We start from the raw sequence: 26,118 nt of genomic DNA on the forward strand, positions 1-26,118 counted from the left end.
CTACTGGTCAGCAGCGTAACACTGGGCCACTGCGGCAGCTAAATATTTTGTGGGGAACCTGTGAGGACTTTTGATGGCTTCATTATGAGCTCGTGATTATTTTGCGTGAACTTCGTCAAACTCCTACATCTGTACACTGTTCAGTAACACTCAATGTCTACTACACTGTTGTGAGGCAGAGCAGAGCCCTCAACAGCCATCATAGTAAAAAGGCACACAAAGATCCAGTGTCCTGTTTGGTCAGAAGAGCTGTTGCTCCCTGGTGTGTTTTATTTCTTTGTGGTGTGGTGGCACTATAAACAAGGGTACGCTGGGTGGCAATGGTGGTGGAGGAGGGTCAGACTGTCCCTTCAGACAAATCCAAAGTTCTTGGTGCGAATGGCCATCTGGATCTTGGCTCGTAGCACAGCCTTGGATGAGTAGAGCGGCAGGTATAGTCTGGAAATGCATGTGTTGGCCGTTGGCAAGTGGTGGTCGTCCGGGGGCCTGATGGTGATACTTGGCATGGGCTGAAAGCCTTCTTCGCTGGCTGGCAGGGCTGGGCTGCCTGTCCAGAAGTACACCTGAGGAACGGAGAAAGTGAACTTGCATCACATTCCTGCTCGAAACCAAGTTAACAATAATGATTAACCCTTTACGGACAACCATTGCATACAAGTTGCAGGCTCTGTTTTGAGTATGCAGTGTCTGGCTATACGTGCTTGGCCATTACTGAATGACAGGCAGCTAGCTTCATTTGGTGGGTTAGAGCAAAAACGGGAGCAACCAATTTAGTGCATGACTCGCTTTCTTTTGAGAGTAATCAGAGGAGAAAGACGAATGCAAGATCTCTGGCTGTCTGTACAAGTTCAACCAGTAGCCATAAGTGGGGCTTGGGGTGAAGCTGACTTCTAATTTCCTGCCTGGTGTTGCCCATGTATTGCTGCAATAGTTACCGCAATATATTGATTCTTTGCGTTGAAAATTCTTGTTCTTGGTGCAGTTTGCAAATTTTAATAGGAAACCAGTATTTCGTTGAAGTTCGAGCCAATATTCCAATGCAAAACATTTGTTTCAGCAACAACAATGGCACAAGGTTCATCTTTAACTTTTCTTCAAGCTAACCATCTAATCTGCAAACATATCCAGTCCTGCCAACGAAATGAAAAAATACCACCGTCAAAGCCAGGAAATACTAAAAATTGTTTTCTACACAATATGTATGCTGCTCATAAAAAAAAATATGCTGACTTTGTAGAAGACACTGTTAAAAAGGCATGCTGCTCTATATTTGCAGCAAGAATAATTTGCATGAAAGAAGGAAATTATACAGTCGAACCCACTTATAACGATACCTGTTTTAACAATATATCAGCTATAACAGTGAGAAGCTGCTGCACCATCAATTTTTGTATGTTTCCCATGGTGAAATAACCCGCCTATTACAATGCCTTGATGCTGCATTATCGGTTACAACAATGAAGCCTGCCTGCTGGGTGTCCGTGCCAGAAGGTAGTGAAATGCGAAACCCTTGAAAAGAAAAAATGAAAACGAGGAATTCGAGCCGCTGAACGATGGCTCACTTCCCCAACAGCCGCTGCGCGCTAATTTTCCATCTTTCTTCGCGCGCCTCTCTCCCGTCACCCCTAACACGAATGGGCAGCGCTCATAGCACTATGCTGCGCCACCCTCTCAAACACAAATGAACTGCGCCAACTGCGCTGCTCCCAGATTGCTCACTGGCTCCTCATTTAGCGCAGTTACGCAAAGTTATGCGTCGAAATTATTCTTGGCCACATGGTTTCTCAGCCTTCTCAGACTTGCCGCCGAAGTGGAAGATGGCTGATCCGCCCACTGATCACCGACAATGCACGATGTTGCCGGTGAAAACAAATCGCACGGCTATAGATTTGGAAACGTAAGTACGTCTAACCCATGAGGCAATTGTCGTGAACGTGTTTGCATTGGATAGGTGACGGCGGCGACGGCAGCGATGACGCGGTAGGGCAGGCTGCCTCAATGTTGTCTCCACAGGAGGCCCGGCAGATGATTCAGTCCCTCCAATGCTTTGTTTTTGCAAAGAACCTTCTGCTGTACTACGTGGAGCACTTGGGTGCCTTGGAGAAGGATGTCCCTTTTGGGGCTACCAAAGCGATGCCTCGGCAGAGCTCGCATATCGCTTGCCACCCGTAACCCCTCTTAGCAGTTGTCATAGCAGTGCCATTCTATAACGCCGACAGCCGCGGCTTGGTACACGAGATCGGAGCGCCCAAGAAGCAGTTAAACGAGTGAACACAATCAGCAGCCGGATGGAGAAATGTGGTGGGGAGGGGCACTGGCCTCTCTGCCATTATAGTTTTCTTACAACAGCTCTGCCATCTCCCTATTTTGATTTTTTCATGCAATCCGATTATAACAAATATCAGTTATAACAACGGAATTTTCGTGGCACTTGAATATTGTTATAAGTGGGTTCGACAGTAATAATTATTCGTAAAATATTCAAGTAACGGCAGCCTAAATTTCACCTGCCATTTTAAAGTCAGGCTTTGAAAATTGCTCTGAAATGCAGTCCATGCCTGTGACAACGGATCCATACGCAACATACTTTCCGATATAACAGACTGTTATGTGCCTATGTCATCAATGCAACAAATTCCGCTTTTAACGGACCAAGCTATAACGAACAAACTTTTGGGCAAATAAATATATGTTCTTTGCTGTGGCAATGCATGCGGGAGGCAGTGAACTGCACGCAACTATTTTCAGTCACTCATGGAATGTACAAAAATGCACTTTTTTTTTTAAACAACAAGTACATTGCTGGCAAGCTTCCATCAGAGCGTGCCGTGCTACACCCAACATCGAATTTTCAGGTCAATGGCGCAAGCAGCTCACCGCTGCCCACCCGTCTCGGCTCAGTGCCGAGCAAGTACGGAGGGTGTCACTAGGCCTAACCAGCTTAGTTTCAAAGCTGCAGCATATGACGTTTCAGAAAGAACCGCTGAAAACAGCAAAATGTATGGTTTTGATAAAACTATTTCATCGCATTGATTTGCACAAGAAAGATGGGCTGCTATTCGTGGCATGCAAGCTGCGAACCATGTGATGCAGTCGAGCCATCTCGCATGCAGTTCAGCTAGCGTCAGACGCAGGCTTAGAGTGGAACTTGCCTCGTACCACAGCTCTCGTTCATGCTACAGGTTTGACAGTAGTCGTAGCTTGTCACAAAAGATTATATTAAGAAATCAGTTTATTATAGATCGAGCACTGTTCTATGTGAAAAGCTGTGGCTGATATTTATGTAACTAGCAGTGGCAATGTGCTGGGGCCTGGTGGTTGGCACTATGTCGGCATGGCAGGCAATCGGTTGGCCAGCTCCCTGTCGTTTTGCTTGTGTATGTAACAGTGGAATCTCGATAAACGAAAATTGCTTAAACGGAACTGCCTCTTAAACGGAACACCACCCTCATGGTTGGTTGGTTCTGTATTCATGCAATTGTATTCAGCTTTGTCTCTGTCTCTGTTCAGCTCTGTCTGTAAATGGAACTCCTGATAAACAGAACCAATTTCCCTGCTCCCTTGAGGTTCCTTGAGCTTCGCCGCGTGGCTTGGTGCAAGCGGCAGTTGGTCTGGTTGAAGCGCATTGCGAGAGATGGCGCGAATGTGGCTCTGCTAGATAGACAGAACAACTTTATTGAAGAATGAAACGCTCAATGGTTGGAGCCGCTAGACAAGGGCCCCACTGGCTTCCGCACGCCGTCTTGCTTGTTGGATGATGGCCCTTTGGACCTGTTCCTGTGAGCTGGACAGCGCCACCTCCCATTGTGTATGATCCGTAATTTCTGTGTTTGTCTTGTGTATATGCCGTGCATGCCCATGAGATGTGGTCTAAGGTTGGCGTGGCTCTGCACCATGGGCATGTGTCCGCATATCTTTCAGGGTGCATTTTATGTAGAATGTGCAGGTTGTTATATGTATACGTTTGCAGCTTTCTCCATATAACCTGTTCTTCCTTACTGAGGTTCTTATCTGGGGGTGGTAGTTTCATTCTATTTCCTCTGTGGTAGTTTAAAATTGCAGAGTAGTTCTGGTCAATCGGGATCAGGTCTTCAGAGGCATCCTGTGAGCACCCGTGGTTTGTAGCATGCACACGAGCTACTCTGTCAGCCTCTTCGTTTCCCTTGATTCCCTCATGACTGGGTACCCACATAAGGTGAAATCTGGCTCGGGGTTTTATATCTCGTATAATCCTATAGGCTGTGGTGCATACTCGTCCCCTGAGGTAGCTTCTGCATGCCGCTTGAGAGTCTGATAGGATGGTTATTTGTTTTTGGTGTGGTTCCGTCACTTTGATAGCTCGTTCCGTCGCTTTGATAGATTGTTCGATGTGCCACCGTTCACGTGGACCAGGCGTTGGTGTCCAGCATGAGGCGAACAAATTCGCTCGTTATCTGGTCGCGGTGAGTCAGACTTCTGTGATTTGTCGCGCGCCCACCGGCATGTTTTGTGGATAGCCACTCGGCTAGCAGGCATCAGTCTATGAAAGGTGCAATAAATGCCCTTGCGATTGTTTGCACTACTGTGTTGTCGTTCCTTTGTCCCAAGAGCACGGGTGAGAACCCCATAAATAAAATAGTAAAACTTGGCAGGTATGTGTATCTATAACTTTAACAGCCACAAGAGAACATTTCTGAAACAGCGCCAAACTATATTTCAAAGAATTGAAAACGGGTTAGCAAGATCTTTTCACTTAATCACCCCTATATACATAAGCTTTTCTTGAATGCCAGAAAATTTGCATGATGATGATTGCGTGACATACGTACATGGGACAGATTTTCATTGTAGCTCGGCAGAGATCACTTTCGTGTTAAAAAAAAGAGACGGCAACATGGCCTGTGTAGGGACCGATTTTTTGTCGTGCGTCATGCTTGTGCATCAATACTTAGGAACATTAATCCATTTTGATAGGCTGATTTCGTGAGTTTTAATACACCACCATTGTCGCAATGGAAGTCGGTAGCAGTGGCACTTGGCAGATCGAGGGCCAACTATGGTTCAGAGCACCTAGTTTATTATTGTATATTTTTTAGATATTGTTCACGTCCCCACTTGAACCTTCTTGCTGAATTGGCAGGAAAATGCAGACTTAAAGGTTCTCAATATAAGCAGGGTTAAAATGTTCTCTCAAAATCTATAATACATCTACCTGGGAATTTTGCTCATGGTTGCCTTGACCTCATGACAGTGGAAAGGCAGCAAAGTCTGCTGACATCATGGTGCTCATAGCCAGTCCATAATGGCTACAAATGTGTTAGCTAACATGCTGCAGCCAATATATAATTGCACTGCTCGAAATATGCGCCAAAACAAAACCCCAGTGCCCACCTGATAGCCCAGATCAGGAGTAAAAGTACTACTGCTACCATAAAAAAAATACTAGAGCATGTTCATAACAGCATGCAGTGCAATCTTTTACCATTGATCAGGTTTATTGGATAAACAGGTTCAGAGGTCAGGCTAACAGTGTACGTAGGTATCATGCTAATCAATCAATATGGGTGGGTAAAGACTCCTTGCCAACATTTTTACGTAGTGCAGGAGCATCAGTTGTCATTAAAGGGACAGTAAAGGCAAATACTAAGTCAAGCTAAAATGATAGATTAGTGCTTGAGAATCTCTAAGGCGTTAATATTATAGCGAAGAGAGCCTTAATAATCGAGAAATCGTGGTAAATGCAGGACATGATTAGAGACTCCCCCGGGACATTCAAGCACTTGCCCGATGACGAAAGCACTCAGTTAAATTCTGTCACTAGTACTCAACTACTCGTTGCAAAAAAGATCCTCGTACTGGATTATAATATGAAATAAAACACTACTTGTCCAGTTCCACTTCAAGTTTAGGAAAAAGAACTCACTGAAATTGCCGTTGACGACGTGGCTGGTCGAAAAGTTTCGTTTTCACTCGACTCTGCGCCACCCATGCTTTCGTGTTTCAGTATTTTCCTGATCGTGTAGTGCTGCGCCAGTTTTGCTGGCTCGCTAAACTCTCACAAACTGCAACTAGCAAAGAATTCAGCTTCCGTGTGATGTCCTGGGATGCCTGAACGGTCTGCGCCACTTGACGAAAAAGCAGCTGCAGCAGCAAATTCGCCGCTCTGTGCCGCCGTCTGTCGGGCGCCGTTTTACTCACCAACGGCAGCAAAGGGCGGTGATGGCGTATGCAACATCACTACTCCCTCGGTTGCGTGGCGGGAGATTTCAATTTCTAAAAAGGTATTCGGACCCTTCAGATACAATTTTCTAATAAACTAAGTCTTTTCTTGGCAAGAAACAAGCATTGCGACGTTTCTGGAATGGTATTTAAACGGTCCACGTTGACTTCGTATTTGCCTTTAGTGTCCCTTTAAGCACATTAAAGCCCCTCTGCTTTTACAGAGGCACGACCAGGAACTATAATGTATGTTCATAAAAAAGAGAAAAAAATAATACGAACCAGATCCTGCTTCTCCTGGTTTGGCATTTTTTCCATCATAGACCAGAACCAGCGCTTGAACCTAAAGATTTTGTCGCTGCTCTCCTCTGCAAAAACGGGGACATATTAGCATGTCATTGCAGAACTACTGTATCTACACGAACACAGCACCAGCCTAGTCACAATATTAACGAAACAGTCATCAGACACTACAACATATAGATAGATGTAGAAGTGCACTTACTGCTCTCATCATTGAATGATGTGTAACTGATGAGTGCCTGTACATTGACTTCCCCGACACCATTGAGTAACAGTCTGAAGTCTTCTGCTGTGAGACCTTCTAAAGTGTTGTTGGGAAGCACATCATACACTCCCATGCGAATTGCCTGAAAAAGAAGACAAGGAAAAATGAGGCATGAATCACAGAGACTGTCCACCCTCGGCTTTATTTCTCTCTCTGTTGTATACGAGTGCAAAAATTAACCATTTGTACCTTTAGAGAAAGTGCACTACGAAATGTCACTTGGACTGAAGCAATGCATTTTATTCTTACCCCAAGGGCCCGTTCCTGTGACTTTATCATTCTGTACTCAGCATAGCGTCGAACATAGAGGTAGACATTGGTGGCGGTCACTTCTTGCTCCCTGCCTCCTGGGATCAGCTCCACAGTGCCTCCACCCTAGACCACAGGGGTGCAGAAGACATGCAGTCAGCACAAAGTATGGCCACTGCCAATACACACAATGACCATCACAGCAATTTCACTGCTAATGATGCACACATGGCCACAATGCATGTGTTCTTGCATAGTGTCCACAAGAACGCATACACTGCTTACTTGCCTTATTACCTAGTTCAAATAATGCCAATCAAATACAATTATTTCTTACCTACAGTGACGTGCAGCCCAGAAATCTGGGATTTAGTTTAGCATGAATGAGGGTCTTTCACCCAGTTGCAATAGGTGCATTTTAGCCAGTTGATAAGAGTTACAATTTCCAAGTTCAGATGAACTAACAGAATCAAACAAAAGCAGACTATTCTACTTGAATTTTCTGGTAAGAAGAACCAAACCAGTGTTCTTTATACAACTTCATCTATCAAGGTTTGTGCTATGTCAACAAATGGGTTAGTGTTGGCAGTACCTTTACATCAAAATAGGGACAAAAGTTAATAATTCATGGGTTTTAACAAACAATATGCAATGCAATGGCCAATGAGTTATGAGGGACGCCATGTTGGATGGCTCTGTATTAGCTTTGAGCATGCACTAGCGTTCTTGCATTCTGCCTACATTAGAATGCAGCAGCAGATCTCAGAACTTGACTTTTAAACATTTGGGCTAAACGATTCTTGAGTGACTTGGCATGTGGCGGCAGATGCTCCAGCTTACATGGAACAATACTGTGACTGACAAAGCAGTGCCCATAAGCATGTGTCAATTCTGTGTAATCAAACAATAAATATCGACATATACTGTTGGCTCATTTGTAAAGCACACAGACCTCTTTATAAAGTAGCACATGATTTTCCATGGCTTCCTTGAATTTCTTAAATTTCTGGTCTATGGCATACCAAATTCTTTGGCTACTGGGTATCTGCCATTGCAACACAGGGGGGCATAGAATGTGCATAGAATGTGCCAACTACTTGCTGCGTACACGTCTCTTCCCCACTCACCCCCTTCACAAACATCAAACTTCACTTTCGACTTTGCGACATCACTGTGTTGTCGCCCCAATCTGTACGTCGACTTAAATCAATTCAAGAAATCTGAACTCATACTCAGCAGCACCTTGTGACACGACAAATGAGTCACCACAGTGGATACGGGGAGAAAAAAAATGTAGCTCTGGCAATCTCAAGAGACAACAGCATAAGAGAGTGGCAACTCTTGCAGTGTCATTATCTCAAAGGTCACGGTGCTCACCTCCTCAGGACACAGGTCGATGCAGAAGGTCAGGTCGAGGGCAGAGAACACGGTGCTCGAGTCCCGCGATTCTGCCTCCAGTACCAGCTGGCGCAGAGACTCGTACAGCAGGGGGTCGAAAAACGCCAGGTCGTGCCAACCAATGCGTTTGTTCAAAATATACTTGATGACGTGCCGGTTCAAGGAGATGGGGCACAGCTCATTCTGTAGCAGGCATAGCCCAACAATCCTGCATCAGAGTTCGGAGAAAGTTTATTTTCTAGTGAAGACACAGCACAATTGAATAAATTTTTCTAGTTTCCAGTCTCCATCAGAAATCTGCAAGACAGTACAAGGGGGGCTTAGAAATATTGCACCTAAAGGGCTTTGCATACCCAAAACCCTATACCCTGCTTGCGTTTTTTAAACCTGATAGCGTTAAGGAGCCCATGTCGCAGAAAATCCGGTGTTGGCGCCACCACTGGCGTCTCTGGCCTAGCAAATCATCTCGAACCACGCATTCCGATCCACGCAGGCCCTCCGCATGGCGCATAGGTGTATCTGTTACGTGGAAACTCAAACACAAACGCCTTTTAATGTGATGGCATTTTCCAGCTGCCATTTGAGGTCTCTTAGTAGAAGTGGCGCGGCCCGCTCAGTTCCTTGCAACACCATCAATACAAGAACCACAAAGTTCACCAGCAGTGTTTCTAGGAAAACATTACGGTTACATAAGCTGCAGTTGCTGAGAAGCATGAGAAGCAGTCGGGGATAGTTGAATACCATCGCGTTCCACTCAAAGACAAAGCTTCAGCGTGCTCCAAAATGTTTTTGTACTCCTTTTGTGTCTTTTTGTGTCTTTTTGTATACCTTCTTGCATTCTTTTCTATACCATTCATCTTTGCGTCCCCCAACTTTGGGTGTGCAAAATTTAAATCTCCCTACAACTGCTGACACTCATTCTTTAGGGGGAAGCGGAGCACCATGGAGAACATGGAAATGCCCTTTCAGGTTCTCTTCAGTGCCATCCTAGTTGGCAACCGCAACCCCCAAGTCTCAAATGGTTTTTGGCCACATATATATAGTCTCCTGTTAACTCGACTCCAGTTGATTACATTTTTTCAGTGACCATATTTATTTGAATCTAGGCCGATAGTTTCTTTCAAATAATCATATACCAAGCTCTAGGATCGGCTTAGATTCGAGGATTTTAAAAAAGGTGCTAGTTTGTAATTGAAAATGACAAACATGGTGCATAGCTAGCGCCATCAATAAAAGTCAGTATCGCAGCCGCTATTAGCCACGTCAGTAGCCAGCTGAAGTACACGAGCGGCGCCGCTACTTTGACGCGTGTCGTATCAGCGTGCGGAGTGGCCCATAGCGTGGTGTTATCGTAATGACACCAAACAGGCAATGCCACTACAGTGACGCTTTCAAACGAAAAGTTGTGCTAGCCGCAGAGCCATTGAAGCCGGGCGGAACTTCGGCATCGATGAGAAAAACGTCCGTCATTGGAAGGGTAATGGGGGATGCTTCTTGCGTGTGCCGCAGCGAGGAGATGGCAGCAATAAGGGAAATAAGCGTGTGATAACAGAGAGGAGCTGTTCACCGAGATCGCACCATGTTTCAATGCGTGCAAGCCGTGCATGGGCACGCCCAGTGCGAGCTTGCGCTTGTCCGCAAGCATGCGTGGTCTGGGCTATGGCGACAAGGCTAGCAGCAATGATAACGCAGAGTGAGTGCGGCATGCTCATATTAAATAAATGCTGCTTTCATTTTGTCAACGCTGTCCTCACTTTTTTTTGTTTGGCCTACATTAGAAGTAAGCTTTTCTTTTTTTTTTTTTTTCTGGCTTCGGACATTTGGGGGTCTGCTTAGAATCGGGGCCGGCCTAGATTAGAGTAAATATGGCAATTTGATTGCGACATGAAGTCCCGACCCACACCTATACTTTTTCATGGGCTAACACTTTCATTACTTTGACCAACAGGTATGGTTTGGTGCCACTAGTAGCTTTAGTTATCAAATTACACTCAAAAAGCTCGTAAAATCGCACCCCCATGAGACTAAAGGGCACACTGCTGCAAACTGTGTCGTCACAAGTGAGATATGGGTTGTATCCTTCAATCGTACTCTCGCCGACATCTATACGCACCCTCACGATCAAAAACAAAAGCATGCTGCTACAAACTGTAGCACCAAAGGAGTAAGGTATATGTGACATTTTTGCTCATGTATGACTTATTTTATTGCTTTTAAATTCTTAATGTTGCTAATTTGCAATTTTGCTAGGTGTGACCTACACATCTTGCCTGGAAAGTACCCCAGTCACAAGGGGCACTTTTGATCGCAATCAAACCCAATTGGGTCAAATTACTTGATCGCAATTTGCTTTTTTGCAGGCAATGACGGTTGAGAAATAAATCCCAATTGGGCTTGAACATAATCTGAAGTGCCCCCTGTGGCTGGGCAATTTAAAAAGACAATCAGTTCCCATTTTCACAACTACATCTTCACTTGCACCAACGTTGCGCCCCAATGCTCTATAGACACAAAAGCTGTAGATAACACATGGCCAACATAACTTCAGCCACGAGTAAGAGACATTGCCATGACTTGCCTGCCAACGTTCCGGAATGCGTTCAGTCTGTCTGGCGTGCACTTTCCCTGGCGTGGGGCATAGAAACCTCTTTTGCCTGGCTGATACACAAGAGGGCTGCAGTCCTCGCCATCGTCCTCTTCTTCCTCTGCATCACTGCGCCGTGCCGTCGTGCTCCGCCGGCCTCGCTCCCCAAGGCTGAACACATCCAGGTCCAGGAGAGTCTCCGCTTCCCTGTAAAAGCACCAATGTGAGTTGAGTAAACGAGACTAGCTGCAAACATGCCAAGAACTAAATTCATTGCAGCACGTTTCCAGCAATGCAAGAGCGGCTTCATATTACAGTCAAACCTCACTGTAATGAAGTCATATCCATCAAAAGAATATCTTCATATTATCCAATTTTCATTCTAAGCATAATTTCATTATGTGCTCATATCAGTAAAAAAAATTATAGATGTATTTAATTATTTGGTAAGATGGTAAGATTAATTAATTAAGCAAATTTTAACATAATTACAATATGTACTGTTATGATGTGTGCAATTAGATGTTATGATGCAACTGTGATGGAACTGTCTTGTGAAAAAAATCCGACAATGAAGAATGAAACTAAAAAACAAAGATGCAGCTGAAATAGCAGTCACACACCTGCGAACTTGTCACAGAATAATAAAGACACATTATTCAGTAGTGAGAATTTCCAGCACGTAACACCATCTGTTGTTACTGTATGAAGTATTGTTTGAACAAAGTGTTACCAGATGGCACCTGACTAATGATGACTATAAAAGGAGCGAACGCTAAGCAAAGGAGAGACACGGAACAAATGTGACAGACAATATGCAGTCGCAGGAACTTGCTGCGAAAAGTTCGGGGTTTAACTGTGAGTTGCCATGCGAGGTACCAAAATTCTTGTTGCTTTGTTTTCCATGAGTTAAGTTACCACTGTTTGAACAAATATTTTGTTCTCATTATTTTTAGTCTCTGGAACCCACAGCCCAGCAATAGTATCACTGAAAAGTTGACGCGGCACTATACCAAATCAGGCAAAATATTTTTTGGCAATTAAATTTTCAGTTTTTTTTTTGTAAACTCCAATGCAATTTACTTACCGTCCATGCGACACAATGATCTCCAGAGCCTCGTCAACTTTTTCGCGAAGGGCATCCTCTGAAGCCAAGAGGAGGAGCAGTTGGGCAGCCGACTGTTCAAGAAGCATGCCTGTGATCTTGCTGGCTAAGGACTGAGTAGAGGAAAATGTCGGTGTCAACTGTACTTCCTGCGTGCAGATCGCGCACGCAAAATACGAAGACAACTGTCAGTTCTTTTGTTGAAATATTAACAAATGCTCCACAGGATTTACATAATTTCCTCACAACAAAATATTTTTACAAAAAAGTATTAATCAACATATTGCATGTGCTCATAAAAACCTACCTTCATGTAAGCACCACGCACTTTGGAGGTAAAAAAATTTGCAAGAAACTTTCACCAAAGATTAAACTTTGAGTGTCGCTACAAGTTTTTAAAGTTGCTTTAATACCTAACAGCATGGAGGGCATGCAGGACGACCATTTTCGAGAGAATGCTGATGACGTATACTACTCCAGTTTATATTCAGCAGGCAACGTTACGGTTAGACCTCAACAGCGCTGCATTGTCAACTGTAGCCGAACAGTTATGGCTTCATACTGAATCAACGTAGATCTATTCGCTACACACCTCGCCAACAAAAGCGAGCACACGGTATGACTGTGGTTTATGGCTGCCATTTTTTAAAAACACTGTACAGCGGCCCCTCATTCCAAATGCCATTTGTAGGTCTGCACATTGTCTCTTTTCATAGTATCAAGCGACCTATCACAGGACTAGCTTTAGATTTACGTGAGGGCTCAAAAATGTAATGTGACAATAGTGAGCTGACCGCCCAACTGCAGACGCATTTACGAGGACAGCAGATGGACAGGAAGGGAGGGTGTCGCAAACTAGACGTGGGCCTCTAGATTTGATAACGTACAAGAATAAAAAAGAGAGAGAGAGAGAGAGAACAACACCGAATCCAAAAGTGAAAAGGCACCCACTCTTTACCCTTGTGCCACCGATGACTGTATGGATCAGGTACAAGTCACGCGATGCACGGTCTCTGCTTTTGTCTGTCGCACAGATCATAGGCACAGATTGGCCTTAACAACCTGACGATATAACCCACAGAAACCACATTTTTGAGTTGAAAAACCCTCCTATTTTCTGGAAGATAGCTGGAAAGCAATAAATGTGCAAATTTCATTCAAATTGTATGAAAAATAAACAAGCTTTTTTGAAGTGCCTCGTCCCCCCTTAAACACAGTATGGCCCACTATTAAACTGAAAACCTCAGTGGTATAAGGACAACATAACTTCTATATTTTTTAGATTCAGGGGGAAAAGAAGCATTTCATTCTATTCGCCAGACAGTCTACCAATACAAATTATTTTCTAGACCTTTGTACAAGATCTGCACTATCAGTGCTCACATACTAATTTGGTGTTCCCTTTAATAAGAGTAGACCATGCTATTCATCTAAATTTCTGCATACCTAAGTTACTTTTAGCTAATCATGCTATGTAATTTGAGTAGATTCCTAAGCATATGCAGTTAGTGTTTTTTTTTTTTTTTGCACAAGATTCGTAAGCAGAAAAGCTTGTGTTAAATTTTCTGATTTTCAATTCAATACTTGGTTTTTCTTTTTCTTGATTCTAGTTAATATTTGGTTTGAAATTACCATTCAGTATTCGCACACCCCTAATTAAAACTACAACTACCACCACGCATTACCTGTACACCTCTGGGCTTTTGGCATGCAACATACTGTTTTGTATGCTACTGCAACCTATGCGCCGCGACTTCTGGTTGCGAAAACTTGTCATTCCGCTCGTTCGGTAGTAAATAGGTTCATATCCACGATGCCTTGCATGTAATAACTATGTCATATTTTACAACATATAGGCATGAAACTTAATTCTACATTGATTTCTATGGCGCATGCTTATATACAGTTAAAACTCGCTACAACAAAGTATTTAACTTTTCATAACCTCGTGTCCATAGAACAACATGTATTTAGAACCTCAATATAACTAACTGTGTTTGTATGCGATTTCAATATAATGAAATTTCACTGCCACCGCAAAGGAGTGCTGAGACAATAAATGGAAACTTCCACGGACGCAGATGGTTAAATTACTGAACTACAAGCAGCTACTTGCAAGCGCAACTCTCAAAGCATGCCCCGCATGACCAGAGTGATTGCCAAAGTGGAGCTGCATCATGTTCCGTATAAAGTCCAAGTGCGATAACATCCTATCACACCCCACGCATTGTGAGTGAAAGTGTGCGAGGGTGAGACAAGAAAGATGGTGGCTTCACCACTGACGCCTTCCTGCGCGAGCGAAGCGGGAAAAAAAAAAAGGGGGAGGGCAGCAAGCTCGCGGTAATGCAATCAAGCGCACATCAGGAGGCAGAGTTGGGGTGAAGTTGGCGCACATTTCGGCTGTGGCTGCGCATGGCTCTAAGCGCAGCTGAGCGTGCAAAGAGTGGGCGTGCCAAGACGGCGTGGCACCACGTAAGCTGTTTTCCAGCACATTTAGTATTGGAGGTGGCGTGATCTCAAGTTTCGGTGACCCGTTGGAGCGAGAGGCTGACAAACAATTCACTCCCTGCTGCCGGCGCTTTGCCCGATAGCATCGTCCCAGTTAGGGCGATGCTATCAGCAGTGGGGGCGTAGTGCAAGCAGAAGCGTGGCCATCTTCGCTTAATTTGTTCCGACGATGTGAAGACACCGTTGACCTATATGTGACGTTAAACCGTATCAATCATTGCCAACTCCAAAATTTATCAAAATGAATTGTTTTCTCATTCAAATTTACCCAATAATACGGAAAATTCTGCGGCCCCTTTCCATGGAAGAAAAATAGATTGGTGACTGTACATATTTGCATAAAATGTTGAATTTCAATACAACGAAATTTCAATATATTGAAGCAAATTTCCGATTTTACCATCTTTGTTATATTGAGGTTTAACTACAGTTGTTTTTCTTTCCCTGTGTTACACGCTATTTCTTGCCCATAAAGGTGGGCAGTGAGAGAAGTTCTCTAGCCTTTGTAGCACAGCCTGCTATGTATGTAACGGAATAGTAAGCTCAGGTGACGGCAGCAATACTGAAATGAGGAGCAATGAAAAATGACGTGGAACTGGATCAGTAGTGCTAAATATTGAATAAATGTGTGTGTGTATGGCGTAAAGCCAGTATTTTCATTACTCCGTACATCACACGTAACGTTCGTGGTTCTAGCGCATAGTCATATGACCCATTCATGCAAGAGCTGCATCCTCCAACATTAAAAAAAAAACAAAGTCCAAGTGTTACATGAGAAAATATGATAGCCATCTTCAAGCTCAGTTTAAATTTCTTAGGATGATGGCTTAGCTTATTAAGGTCACGCAAGCGAAAAGAATATGCTGGCGGCAGAACACACACTGCAAGGATAGGTGAGCGGCAACATTTTCGTGATATAAAGAAAATCAGTTTCGGAGATATACAGTGCTAAGTACCATGCATAGCAGAATCGAGGAAAGCATCAAGAAATGGCCCACTTAGATGTGCATAAAGGTCATGTGAAATTGCTGCTTTCTCTTGAATTTCCCAGTAAACACAGCTGCTTTTCAGCAGAGTGAAGTTGTGTGACTGCCATAGCGGTAGAGACACTAGAAAGTGTGGCCACAGCACCATTGGTGCATTTAAATGGAAGCAGCTTTGTGTGTACACTTTTTCTGTTAAGCACAGTCACACCTCTTCAGCACATAATATCTGTGCAGCACACACATAGTGAAATAATGTGCCTAGCAATATGCTTACAACGTCACTAAGAGTTCATGTGTGTTCTTATACTAGTCCAAGGTTCAACTAGAACTCTTCAGGGGAAAGCAGTACATGATCACAATAAAATGAGCAGTCACCTAAGGTTGAAAGAAAGGGGGAGAGATTATTAAAGAAATACAGAGAGGTAGGCCTGAGGTAGTAGACCTCTAACCTGCTGTTCTGCTCAGAGGGAAGGGGAAGGTTGAAAGGAACACATAATAAATTATATGTTACGAATGAGTGCTCATTTTATTCCGATTGCTTTCTCGACGCCTAATGTCTCCAGACTCACAGGACGCAAGGCATGGACACGGGGGTATAGCCTCTGGCCCAACTGCTGCCGATGAGGGCTGAGGTGGTCGTTTGAAGCCTGTCCGCTGCCACCTGCCTCACCGGGCATCACAAATGGGGGTGCATCATAGCGCAGGCCGCCACCCGACTTGGTCGCTTGGCCACCCGCACTTCCACTGCGCCGTTCCTTGTCCCTCTCCCGTGATCGCAGTCGCTGAATTATGTCTGAGGAAACAAAACGAACTGTTCAGGAGAGGGTTGATTGGCTAGATAAAGAACATGGAGACTGCTTGAAAAGATGCACAAAGGAACTCAAAATCTGGTCTACTGGTGTGCACCATAATCAAAGGAGGGGGGGAGAGAGAGAGAGGGGAGATACAAGAAACTGCTTTTTTTTCCCTTGTCTGTCTTTCTTTTCTTTCTTTTGGCTTCAAGCCTAATAATTAAAGTCAGGTCTGCCTTCAAGTTACATTTACAACCAAGCAACGAGACTGACCGTCAGGAGATCATACAAAAGTTTTGACCAGCTAAGGCAAAATTATTCAGTGTTCATTAAAACGCCTTGTTCATAAGAATGTAATTAGATACAAATAAGGATCAGTGCACATATTTGTTTGAAATTGAAGCAAATGCACCACAGAAAGACTGAAGGAACCATGAGGCGTCAGAGCCGAGCAACATGTAAGAAGAGAAAGACGGACAAGAAGTGAGGACCACTGGTTCCAACAGGAAGTCAATTCCGAAACCAAATCCCGACATGACAGTCTGCCGACAGGTGACTTATTGCCGATGTACGACACTCGACCATTTACACGGCGCAACCAGCCACATTTACGCACGATTCGCAGTACAATTGTGCTAACTGGGGCACAGCATTACCATACAGTTTGTTTCTTTCTCTTGTGCACCTATTCCTGCTTTAATATGAATAAAAATGTGCAGCAAGCACTTCTACGCACCACGATCTCGTGTCTGGATGACTCAGGGATTTAGGGTTAGCGATGTGATCACTCAGTATTCAAAGGCCACTTTGCAGTGGGAGTGACTTGCAAAATTTGTGTGCATAAGTAAACGTTTGTGTGTTCGACACTGCCATGGATAAGCAAATCAGTAAACTCCCGCTTTTGATGATCTTTGAAAACTGTTTCAACTAGTTTGTGATCCCCTTGGAGTTTCATATGTCTGGGATCGACTTAGTTCACATTTGAGTGAGGCTATCACTTGCTGGCAACAGTAGTGCTTTTCACATTACAGTCCGATTCTTAATATAATGAAATTGTATGTGCAGCAAAAAACTTAATTGTGAATTACATCTGCCAACTCTAGGCTGCCATTTTGTTTTCTTACAATGATGAAGTGATTAACAAGGCCAGGGTCACCATAATGTCGTTCGCGATAAGAGTGACAACACGGCACGACAACACCAAGTCAACACATGTTCCATTCATTGCCAAGGCTTACTTGATCCCTTCTCACTTCCCAAGGCTCACTTGCGATTGGGATTTTCCAGTTGTTCCAACTGCCTGCTGACACATTTAGGAGTTTATCCACATGCATGGATAGAGTGCACCAAGCATGGTTTCCATACCAGCCCAACAGATGGCCACAGAGGTGCTGTGTGTTCTCTGATAGGTGGTTGGTGTTTATCACCAACTGTAAGCAATGCTTGAATCTGATGAATTTGCAAGTGATTAATTATGTGCCAGACAATGTATTATTTCTTAATTAATTAGACAGACATCTTAATAAGAGAAAAAGAAGTACAGTCGAACCCACTTGCAGCATTACTGGTTTTAACAATATTCAAATGTAACAATGCGCAGCTGCTGCACTGTGAACTTTTGTGTGTTCTATGGTAAAACAAATTGCTAACTACAATGTTCTCATGCCACACTTTTGGCTATAACAATTAAACCTGGCTACTGGAAATCTGCACACACACACACACACACACACACACACACACACACACACACACACACACACACACACACACACACACACACACACACACACACACACACACACACACACACAAAAAAAAAAAAACGTAAAGTCCAGGGAAAAAATTAAAAAGCGTGAGCTGCTTTGCCACGCCTGCCTTTGTGCCCACACCTGGCACGCCCTTCATTGTCCCTCTCCCCTCTCTCTTTCAGCCCTCCAACATAGGCATCAGGGTGGTAGGGAGACGGGAAAGGATAACGCGAGGCTGATGTAACAAAGGCATGTTGCAGCACAAAGTCGAGTGTGGTGAAACAACTTGCATTATGCTTTTCCCGGGGATATTGTGTTTTTTTCCTTTTGGTGCACATATCCAGTAGCCAGATTTAATTGTCATAACAGACAACACGGTATGGGAGCACTGTTTTAAGCTGTTTATTTTATCAGAACACATACAAAAGTTGATGGTGCTTTGGCTGTTCACTGTTATATCCGATACATTGTTAAAATGGGTATCGTACATGGCCTCACGAAAACTAAGGATGAAAAATTTTTACGTCATACATTTTAAGCAAGGTTCATTACATCAAGGTTCAAATATACTAATAAATCTTTTCACTGTAACGCAAAATTTTTGAGGCAACATTTTTCTATCTTTTTACATGTAGCAAGAAGTCAACAGTGATATGAAACCTGAGCAGATAAGGCAGACTCAGTGGCAGTGAACTACAGGAGGGCACACCATTAAACTGGGCAGCAAGCCATGCAATGCTGAGGTGATGTTAATAGGAAACTTGACAATGGCCAAGGAGGAGAGAGCACAGCAAACTGGGTGAAACAAAGACGCTGAGAGTACTGCGTCCCTCTACAGATAACAAGGGACCCTTCAACTCCGTCTTTAAGATAGCTGTGGAATGTGTCTGGCAATAACATCACGGCACGAATCTTTTTACAATAATACGTTCCTAAATTCACCGCACATGAACGGAGTTACTGGCAATCACATGGCCAGTAACTCCCGCGATCAGGACTGGATTGGCCTTCCACACCCTCACATCTGCGAACATCACATCAGGGCCACTAAAACTTCAGAAGCGATGAGTGTCAATACCATGGCAGATTTTGTGCACCCAAGGCTCTGGGATGCAACCACTGGGTTTACAAAAGAATGCAAGAAGGTATAGAAAAGAAAGCAAAAGGAGTAGAAAAGAACACAAGAAGGGTGTGGTGCTCCGGGTGTGCAAAATCTAAAACTTGCTAATGGCCAGCTTAGAGAAGGTGTGAGAAGGCAGCATCAAGTACTTCTGCATAAAACCTCAGAAAGTCCCCCAAATTTTTTCATTCATGGTAAACAACATTATTATTATTATTTTTATTGCTAAATAAAATCTAGTTAATACTGTCTCATTTCATATGATTTCTCAGCACCAACACACGCTATCGAGAACACAAAAAGGTGACCAATAAATAAAGTAGTCGAAACAGCACATTTCGACTATTGCTGTTGGAAATGTACTGCATGCTTTTAATAGGCGATAACCTAAATGCAACGCCTTTTCCTGCTGCAGGTGACACAAAGTGTGCATCATGTTTTGCTCTGACGGCATCATATTCCGGTGTTGCCTACCAGCTCGATTTCATTTCAGTTTCCCGTCGCTGCGTTCAAACACTAAAAATAGAAAACTGACGAAGCACTTCTGGCTGCATAGGCCCTAACAGGTTAGCACATGTCAGCGTCGTGCTGCAACAGTTCTCGGCGACGAGTGGGCAAGTCAATACTTCCCGACAAAATGCCCTGCTCGAAGAAGCTGCTGACATGCAATGAATTCGAGGAGTGCAAACATAAGCTTGCTGTTGCTCAAGCCGCAAAAACGACAATGCACGTTTCAAGCTTTTCAGGCCCCACCAATTCGACCCAGGTTGCCATCTCTTGCTGCAACAATTCGTCGAACGCTTCACATTATGTAGATGTCAACTACAGTGGAATTTGCATAACTTTTTGGTGATTTCAGGGCATACAATATCCCAGTTGGCAAACTTTTTTATAACAATGCTTTTTCCAGACACATGTAAACGAGGTTCTACTGTAGTTTTCTATTTAACAATTATACGGAAGACATTACACGTTGCCAGGAGCTTGTAGCATACTATCACAGTGGTGGTGCCAATTCTGTCCCCAATTTTTTTATTTTTGTGATTAGGATGACTCTTGCTCCCGAGAAAATCGACACTCTACACATTCTGGAACATAAAGTTATCACTTAAGAGTGGTGGCCTTAGTAGTGTCCTCTAACCGTCAGTCATTATCCAGACAGCAGGTCTAATTGACAAACTAAGATTAGGCAGGTCACTTGTTTCACCCAGCCTACCCTGCACCCCCACGGCCAACATTCAACCTTACAAGGGAGGTGACGCTCACTGTACTGCAGTGACCGGTTGCCCGCCTGGCAGCCCTCCAGGTTGGGAAGCTTCTCCGGAGAGAGGATGGCCTCGGCAATGGCGGCATAGAAGGAGCGTGCCACCCCGGAACCTTCTCCGGGCTCGTCCTTGAAGGTAACCTTGACCCTATTCATGGCCAGTGGAGGGGTGCCCCCCATGCTACGGCGGCTGTAGGCACTGTACTGGTTGTTCAGCTCCTTGAACGTCTGTTGCAGCAGGCTGTTGCGCTCACGCTCTATCTGCATAGGTGGCCAGGATGGAACAGAGAGCAGCTGTAGTGGTAGCGCTGCACTTTTACCTCCTTTACAACAGTTCCTTGCGCTCACCATCATCCACCTTGAGTCAGACATTGTTACAATCAAGTCGCATTTGACACAAGGTTACTTTTGCAAGATCTGATAACCATTACAGACATACATGGTCACACTAAGAAAAAAAAAATTTTTTTTTTAAAGTTTGCTTTAGGACTTTAGTCAACCAAGGGAACAGGCTGGCTTCAGGAAAGGATACTCTACAATGGATCACATCCAGGTCATTAATCAGGTTATAGAGAAATCCGCATAGTACCATAAGCCTCTCTATGCCCTCACCTCTTTTTTGCATAATGTCTCTATACCACTTTCATAGATTACGAAAAAGCATTTGATTCAGTAGAAATACCAGCAGTCATAGAGGCATTGCGTAATCAAGGAGTACAGACCGCTTACATAAATACCCTGGAAAATACTTACAGAGATTCCAAAGCCACCTTAGGAAGATAGGAAGATACCTATAAAGAAAAGGGTCAGGCAAGGAGACACAACCTCTCCAATGCTATTCATTGCATGCTTGGAAGAAATATTCAAGCTATTAAACTGGGAAGGTTCAGGAGTAAAGATCAACGGCGAATACCTCGGCAGCCTTCGCTTTGCCGATGACATCGTTTTATTCAGCAACACTGCGGACAAGTTACAATAGATGATTGAGGACTTTAACAGGGAGAGCATAAGAGTGGGGCTGAAGATGAATATGCAGAAGACAAAGATAATGATAAATAACCGGACAAGTGAACAAGAGTTCAAGATCGCAAGTAAGCCTCTAGAGTCTGTGAAGGAGTACGTTTACCTAGGTCAACTAATCACAGGGAAACGTGACCATGAGAAGGAAATTCACAGAATAAAAATGGGTTGGATTGCATCCGGCAGACATTGTGAGCTCCTGACTGGGAGTTTACCGTTACAATTGAAAAGGAAAGTATAGATTCAGTGCATTTTACCGGTGCTGACATATGGCGCAGAGACTTGGAGACTGACAAAGAAGCTTGAGAACAAGTTAAGGACCACACAAAGAGCAATGGAACGAAGAATGCTAGGCATAAATTTAAGAGACAGAAAGAGAGCGGGTTGGATCAGAGAGCAAATGAGTATAGATGATATTCTAATAGAAATTAAGAGAAAAAAATGGCGCTGGGCAGGTCATGTAATGCGCAGATTAGATAACCGTTGTTAGGATGACAGAATGGGTACCAAGAGAAGGGAAGCACAGTAGAGGACAGCAGAAGACTAGGTGGTGGGACGAAATTAGGAAATTTGCAGGTGCTAGTTGGAATCGGTTGGCGCAGGACAGGGCTAATTGGAGATCGCAGGGAGAGGCCTTTGTCCTGCAGTGGACATAAAATAGGCTGATGATGATGTAATATCTGCATTCGTTATAACGAGGGAAGATTTATTTGGACAAGGGCCTCTCTAGGCAATCTCACATTACCTCTGTCCTGCATCAGCAAATTGACCTGTGCCTTGAAAATTTCCTTATCTCAGCATACCATCTTGTCCTCTGCCACCTTTCAACAGCATTTTGTTGGCAGCCATTCTGTAATTGTAAGCGTTAAACAACCTGCCCAACGCCACATATTTATCTCAAATGATTATCATCTGTGTGCCTTTGTTTATTCATCAATACTGCCTTCTTCCCATCTATGTGAGGTCATGGCACACCTATGTTAGGTCTTGCATGCCTAGTTAGCAATCGACAGCTAGGTAACTAGGGTTGCTAATTTCATTTGGTCAGTAACAAAACCCATAGAAATAACTTGACTTTGATATACTGGTAACTTATAACATAAAAGCAAAGGCAATACTCTGATCCCTTTTACCCAATGTATTAGATGCACTTCATTTTAACGGTGAGGGTGGCCTAAAGGCAAATTGCTTTTGCTAACATGTTCAATCGCATGCACGCTGCCTGGTTTGATCCTGCTTTCATCTTGCACATTTAACAGGCATAATTAGCAGCTTAAACCTGCTGTGAGCCTGTCATTGACACCAACAGAAAAAACAGAGGCATGTTCAGTAAACAAGAATTAAAAGTATGCCTCTCCTGCAAAGAAATTGGTGGAAGGCTGTTACAGAGTGATCCGTCTATAGATCCACTATGTGATACAAATTGATAGGAGGGTCTTATTCTGACTCGGTGCGTGCGAATATTTTAAATGTAAAATATAAATTGAAATAGCTCTGTTTCAGATCAAAGTATTCAATCTCCAGCTTATGACATTCACTATATTCAAATATTCGGTTATCTACAAACATATTTGGCACGGTTCGGTTACTGGGGCTCATGTGTTATGGAAAAAAGCCACTGAATAACATACACTTGCAATATTGATTGCACCCAGTGCAAGCTGGAAATTTTCCACAGTTTCAGTTGTTTTTACATGCCACACAAAATAGACTTGGAATAGAAATACGCAAATGGAAAAAAGAAATCATTTTTTTCCCTCTTTCTCTCACTCTATCAGCCCCCCTCCCCCCCTTGTTAAAGAAATACACTCTATATTCAATCAAGTCAACTTTATTTCTCCAGCAGAAACACTGAAAGGCTATCAGAGATAAAAGCTCCTCTTGGCTACTTCAATATTCATATTCGAGGCCCATATTTTTGAAATATTCATATTCAATTACCGTATTTACTCGCGTAATCATCGCACCCCTGAATTTTGTCATTGAATTTTTTTTTCTTTCCTGTGTAATGATCGCACCCTGAACTTGTCGCAGCAATATGTTGTGTGCCAAGTCTAGCTAATGATGATTGCGCTTGCCATCTGTCGAATGCTACGTGAACAACTCTTGAAGACATACCAAGTGGTCTGCATGCACACAACATTCTTAAGCAGATGCCCCATTTCATTCCTTTCATCACTTTCTGCACTTCCATGAAAAGCTACAACCAAACTTGCCTCGGCTTTATTATTTGTAGGCTTCATAATGGTTTTGGTAAACAACAACAACATAAAGGGCGCCTTTCGATTTTTCTCGTCTGCACTCGTGGGCATGCAACAAATCGCGAGCGGCAACGATAGTGGCCACGTTTACATTGATATGTTAGAAGTGTACCCTATTCATACGCCAATGCTTGCAATGCACCTAAGATATTCGCCCACTCTTAGCGGAAACATGCCGTATTAGGATAGTAGTGAAGACAAATGCCGCAGTTTCCGCAGCATGCCCCTCGGGTGTTTCTATGTCACTGGCAGCTAAGCGCGCCCATCTCTGTTTCTGTCCCCTCAAAGTGGACATGGCTACGTTATTGTTGCAAACTTGCCGATGTTAACAATATTATTCATTACTGATACGGAAGAAACCGTTTCAATGCACATCATGTACTCACGAGAAGAAAAATAATCGTGTTCGGCACGGTCAGCTTGCTCCGCCGGCCGCCATTTTTGTTTTGGTGTCCCGCACTGATGGCGGCAGCAAGTTTAACCCACGTAATGTAATGATTGAACCCCTGAATTTGCAACAATTTTTTTGACAAAAAAGTGCGATCATTATGCGAGTAAATACGGCAAAAATTTTGTTACAGTCGCCTTGTGTTAGTTCGACCCTGAAGGGACCAATGAAATTGATTGAATTATCTGGCGGGTCCAATTAAAAAAGGTGCACCAAAACCACCAAGATTCATTTGGCAGCATTTGCCCGAGTCTAACACCCCTCTGAATCAAACGTGTGCCCACTTTCTATGCGCCCAAAGTAGAAAAATAATGTAGAAATAACATTAAGGTTGCTAAACAAAGTAGAAGTCAAACATGGATCCATTTTTTAGCAAAAAATGTGGGCAAGATTTTAAAATGTGTTGCACAATGGGAGTCTGTTTCCTAAAGTCAGCCTTGCTGCAGCACACTTGTGTTTTGCGGTAAAGCAAACAGACAGGAAGGCGCTTTTAGTTTTATATCAATTGCCCCACGCAGGCAATTTCCGGCCCAGTTTTCTTTAAAAAATAATAAAAAAATTAAAATAAGAAAGGCGAGCAGTAGAATTACGTAAATACCGTAATCAGACTTTGTGAGCTATGGTTATTGCTTAGAAACTTTCCTAAGGCTGGCTGAAGGTAGCCGTTTTTGACAGGAAATGACACGTGTTAAACACATTCACTGTCCCCTAAACTAAGCCAAGACAGGCACTGCCACTAAAGGGATCGCTACTGGGGTCATCATATGGGTCAGGCACGTTCGTGTTGACTGCTCAAGTTTGAATTACCTGGCGAAGGCCAAATTTTAGGACGGAAATAATAAAAGTATGGGCCCATAGATATGCACGAGCTCCAGCCAGGACCTTGGGTCGGGACTGAATTAACTGAAAAATCAAGTTAACGGAAGTCTACTGCATTCGAATGTCAACATCACCAATTCTAACCCATAAAATTTAGCCAAATATCATGCAATCCAGTTCAAAGATTGCTTTCTAGAAAAAGATGGCCAATTCGATTTCGATGGCAGACTCAATATGATGCACTATACCTACCTGGAAATTTAACGAGAGAGAGAGAGAGAGAGAGAGAGAGAGAGAGAGAGAGAGAGAGAGAGAGAGATGGGCAGTGCACCTTGGAGAGGGTGAGGTCTCTCTGCTGGGAGTTGCGCAGCTTCTCCATGTCTCGACGGAATCGCACCTCCTTGACTGGGAAGCCACCCAGCTCACTGATGACCGAGCCCGGCTCGGCACCCACATCGTCCACAAAGACACGCCCAAACAGCTCCAGCGTCAGCTGCCACCGGCTCAGCAACACCTCGTGGGACACCAGCTGGCCCAAGGCACCAGAGCTGCCACCACCACTGCTCACTGATGGTGCGCCACCACGGCTGAAACAGTTTCACACAACCATGAGCACAGATGCAGCACAGACAGCCTGATACATACAGCAGTCAACAATATGATATTGCAGTTTTACGTGCAAAATTCATTACCCACAATTTTAACCTATCAGTAGCTGTTTCATCGATACTGTCAAATGGGATGCGTCTCATTTTTGGGCACACTTTGGGAGGTCACTTACATCCGTCAGACAGGCAAATTTATTGTCACTTTGAGCGAGTACACTTCACCAATATTGTCATTCGCAGGCTGTCACACAGAAAGGTTTAGCGACACTTGCTGTAGAACGCACTTGCCTATGAGTGCAATCATCGAACTTTGCTGTATTGAAATGCATAGCCTGCCCCCATTCCATGTTACTTCTCCCCAGCCTGATGCCTTAAATTTTACTCCTTACTTGGTCTCGAAACAACACACTTTTAAGATTATGTCAAGTATGATAAGCTGC

At 43.7% G+C, this 26,118-nt stretch overlaps 1 protein-coding gene across 10 annotated transcripts in view; it reads right to left on the reverse strand.

Moving 5' to 3' along the window:
* Positions 1-230: 230 nt before the first annotated feature.
* hyd (E3 ubiquitin-protein ligase hyd) overlaps positions 231-26,118 on the reverse strand; it is a 141,334-nt gene continuing 115,446 nt past the window's right edge. For 5 of the 10 annotated variants that reach the window (XM_075695788.1, XM_075695785.1, XM_075695787.1 and 2 more), the window contains 10 exons: positions 25,402-25,657; positions 20,507-20,783; positions 16,166-16,389; positions 12,085-12,251; positions 10,992-11,204; positions 8,393-8,621; positions 7,016-7,141; positions 6,704-6,848; positions 6,481-6,566; positions 231-563 (listed from right to left, as the gene is read on the reverse strand). In XM_075695788.1, coding sequence (XP_075551903.1) covers positions 351-563; positions 6,481-6,566; positions 6,704-6,848; positions 7,016-7,141; positions 8,393-8,621; positions 10,992-11,204; positions 12,085-12,251; positions 16,166-16,389; positions 20,507-20,783; positions 25,402-25,657 — 1,936 coding nt within the window. In that variant the 3' untranslated portion in view covers positions 231-350. The remainder of the gene's footprint in view (positions 564-6,480; positions 6,567-6,703; positions 6,849-7,015; positions 7,142-8,392; positions 8,622-10,991; positions 11,205-12,084; positions 12,252-16,165; positions 16,390-20,506; positions 20,784-25,401; positions 25,658-26,118) is intronic. The other 5 variants (XM_075695786.1, XM_075695789.1, XM_075695790.1 and 2 more) reach the window with 3 other exon arrangements.

This window comes from Dermacentor variabilis, chromosome 6, assembly GCF_050947875.1.
Source record: "Dermacentor variabilis isolate Ectoservices chromosome 6, ASM5094787v1, whole genome shotgun sequence".
Lineage (NCBI taxonomy): Eukaryota > Metazoa > Arthropoda > Arachnida > Ixodida > Ixodidae > Dermacentor > Dermacentor variabilis.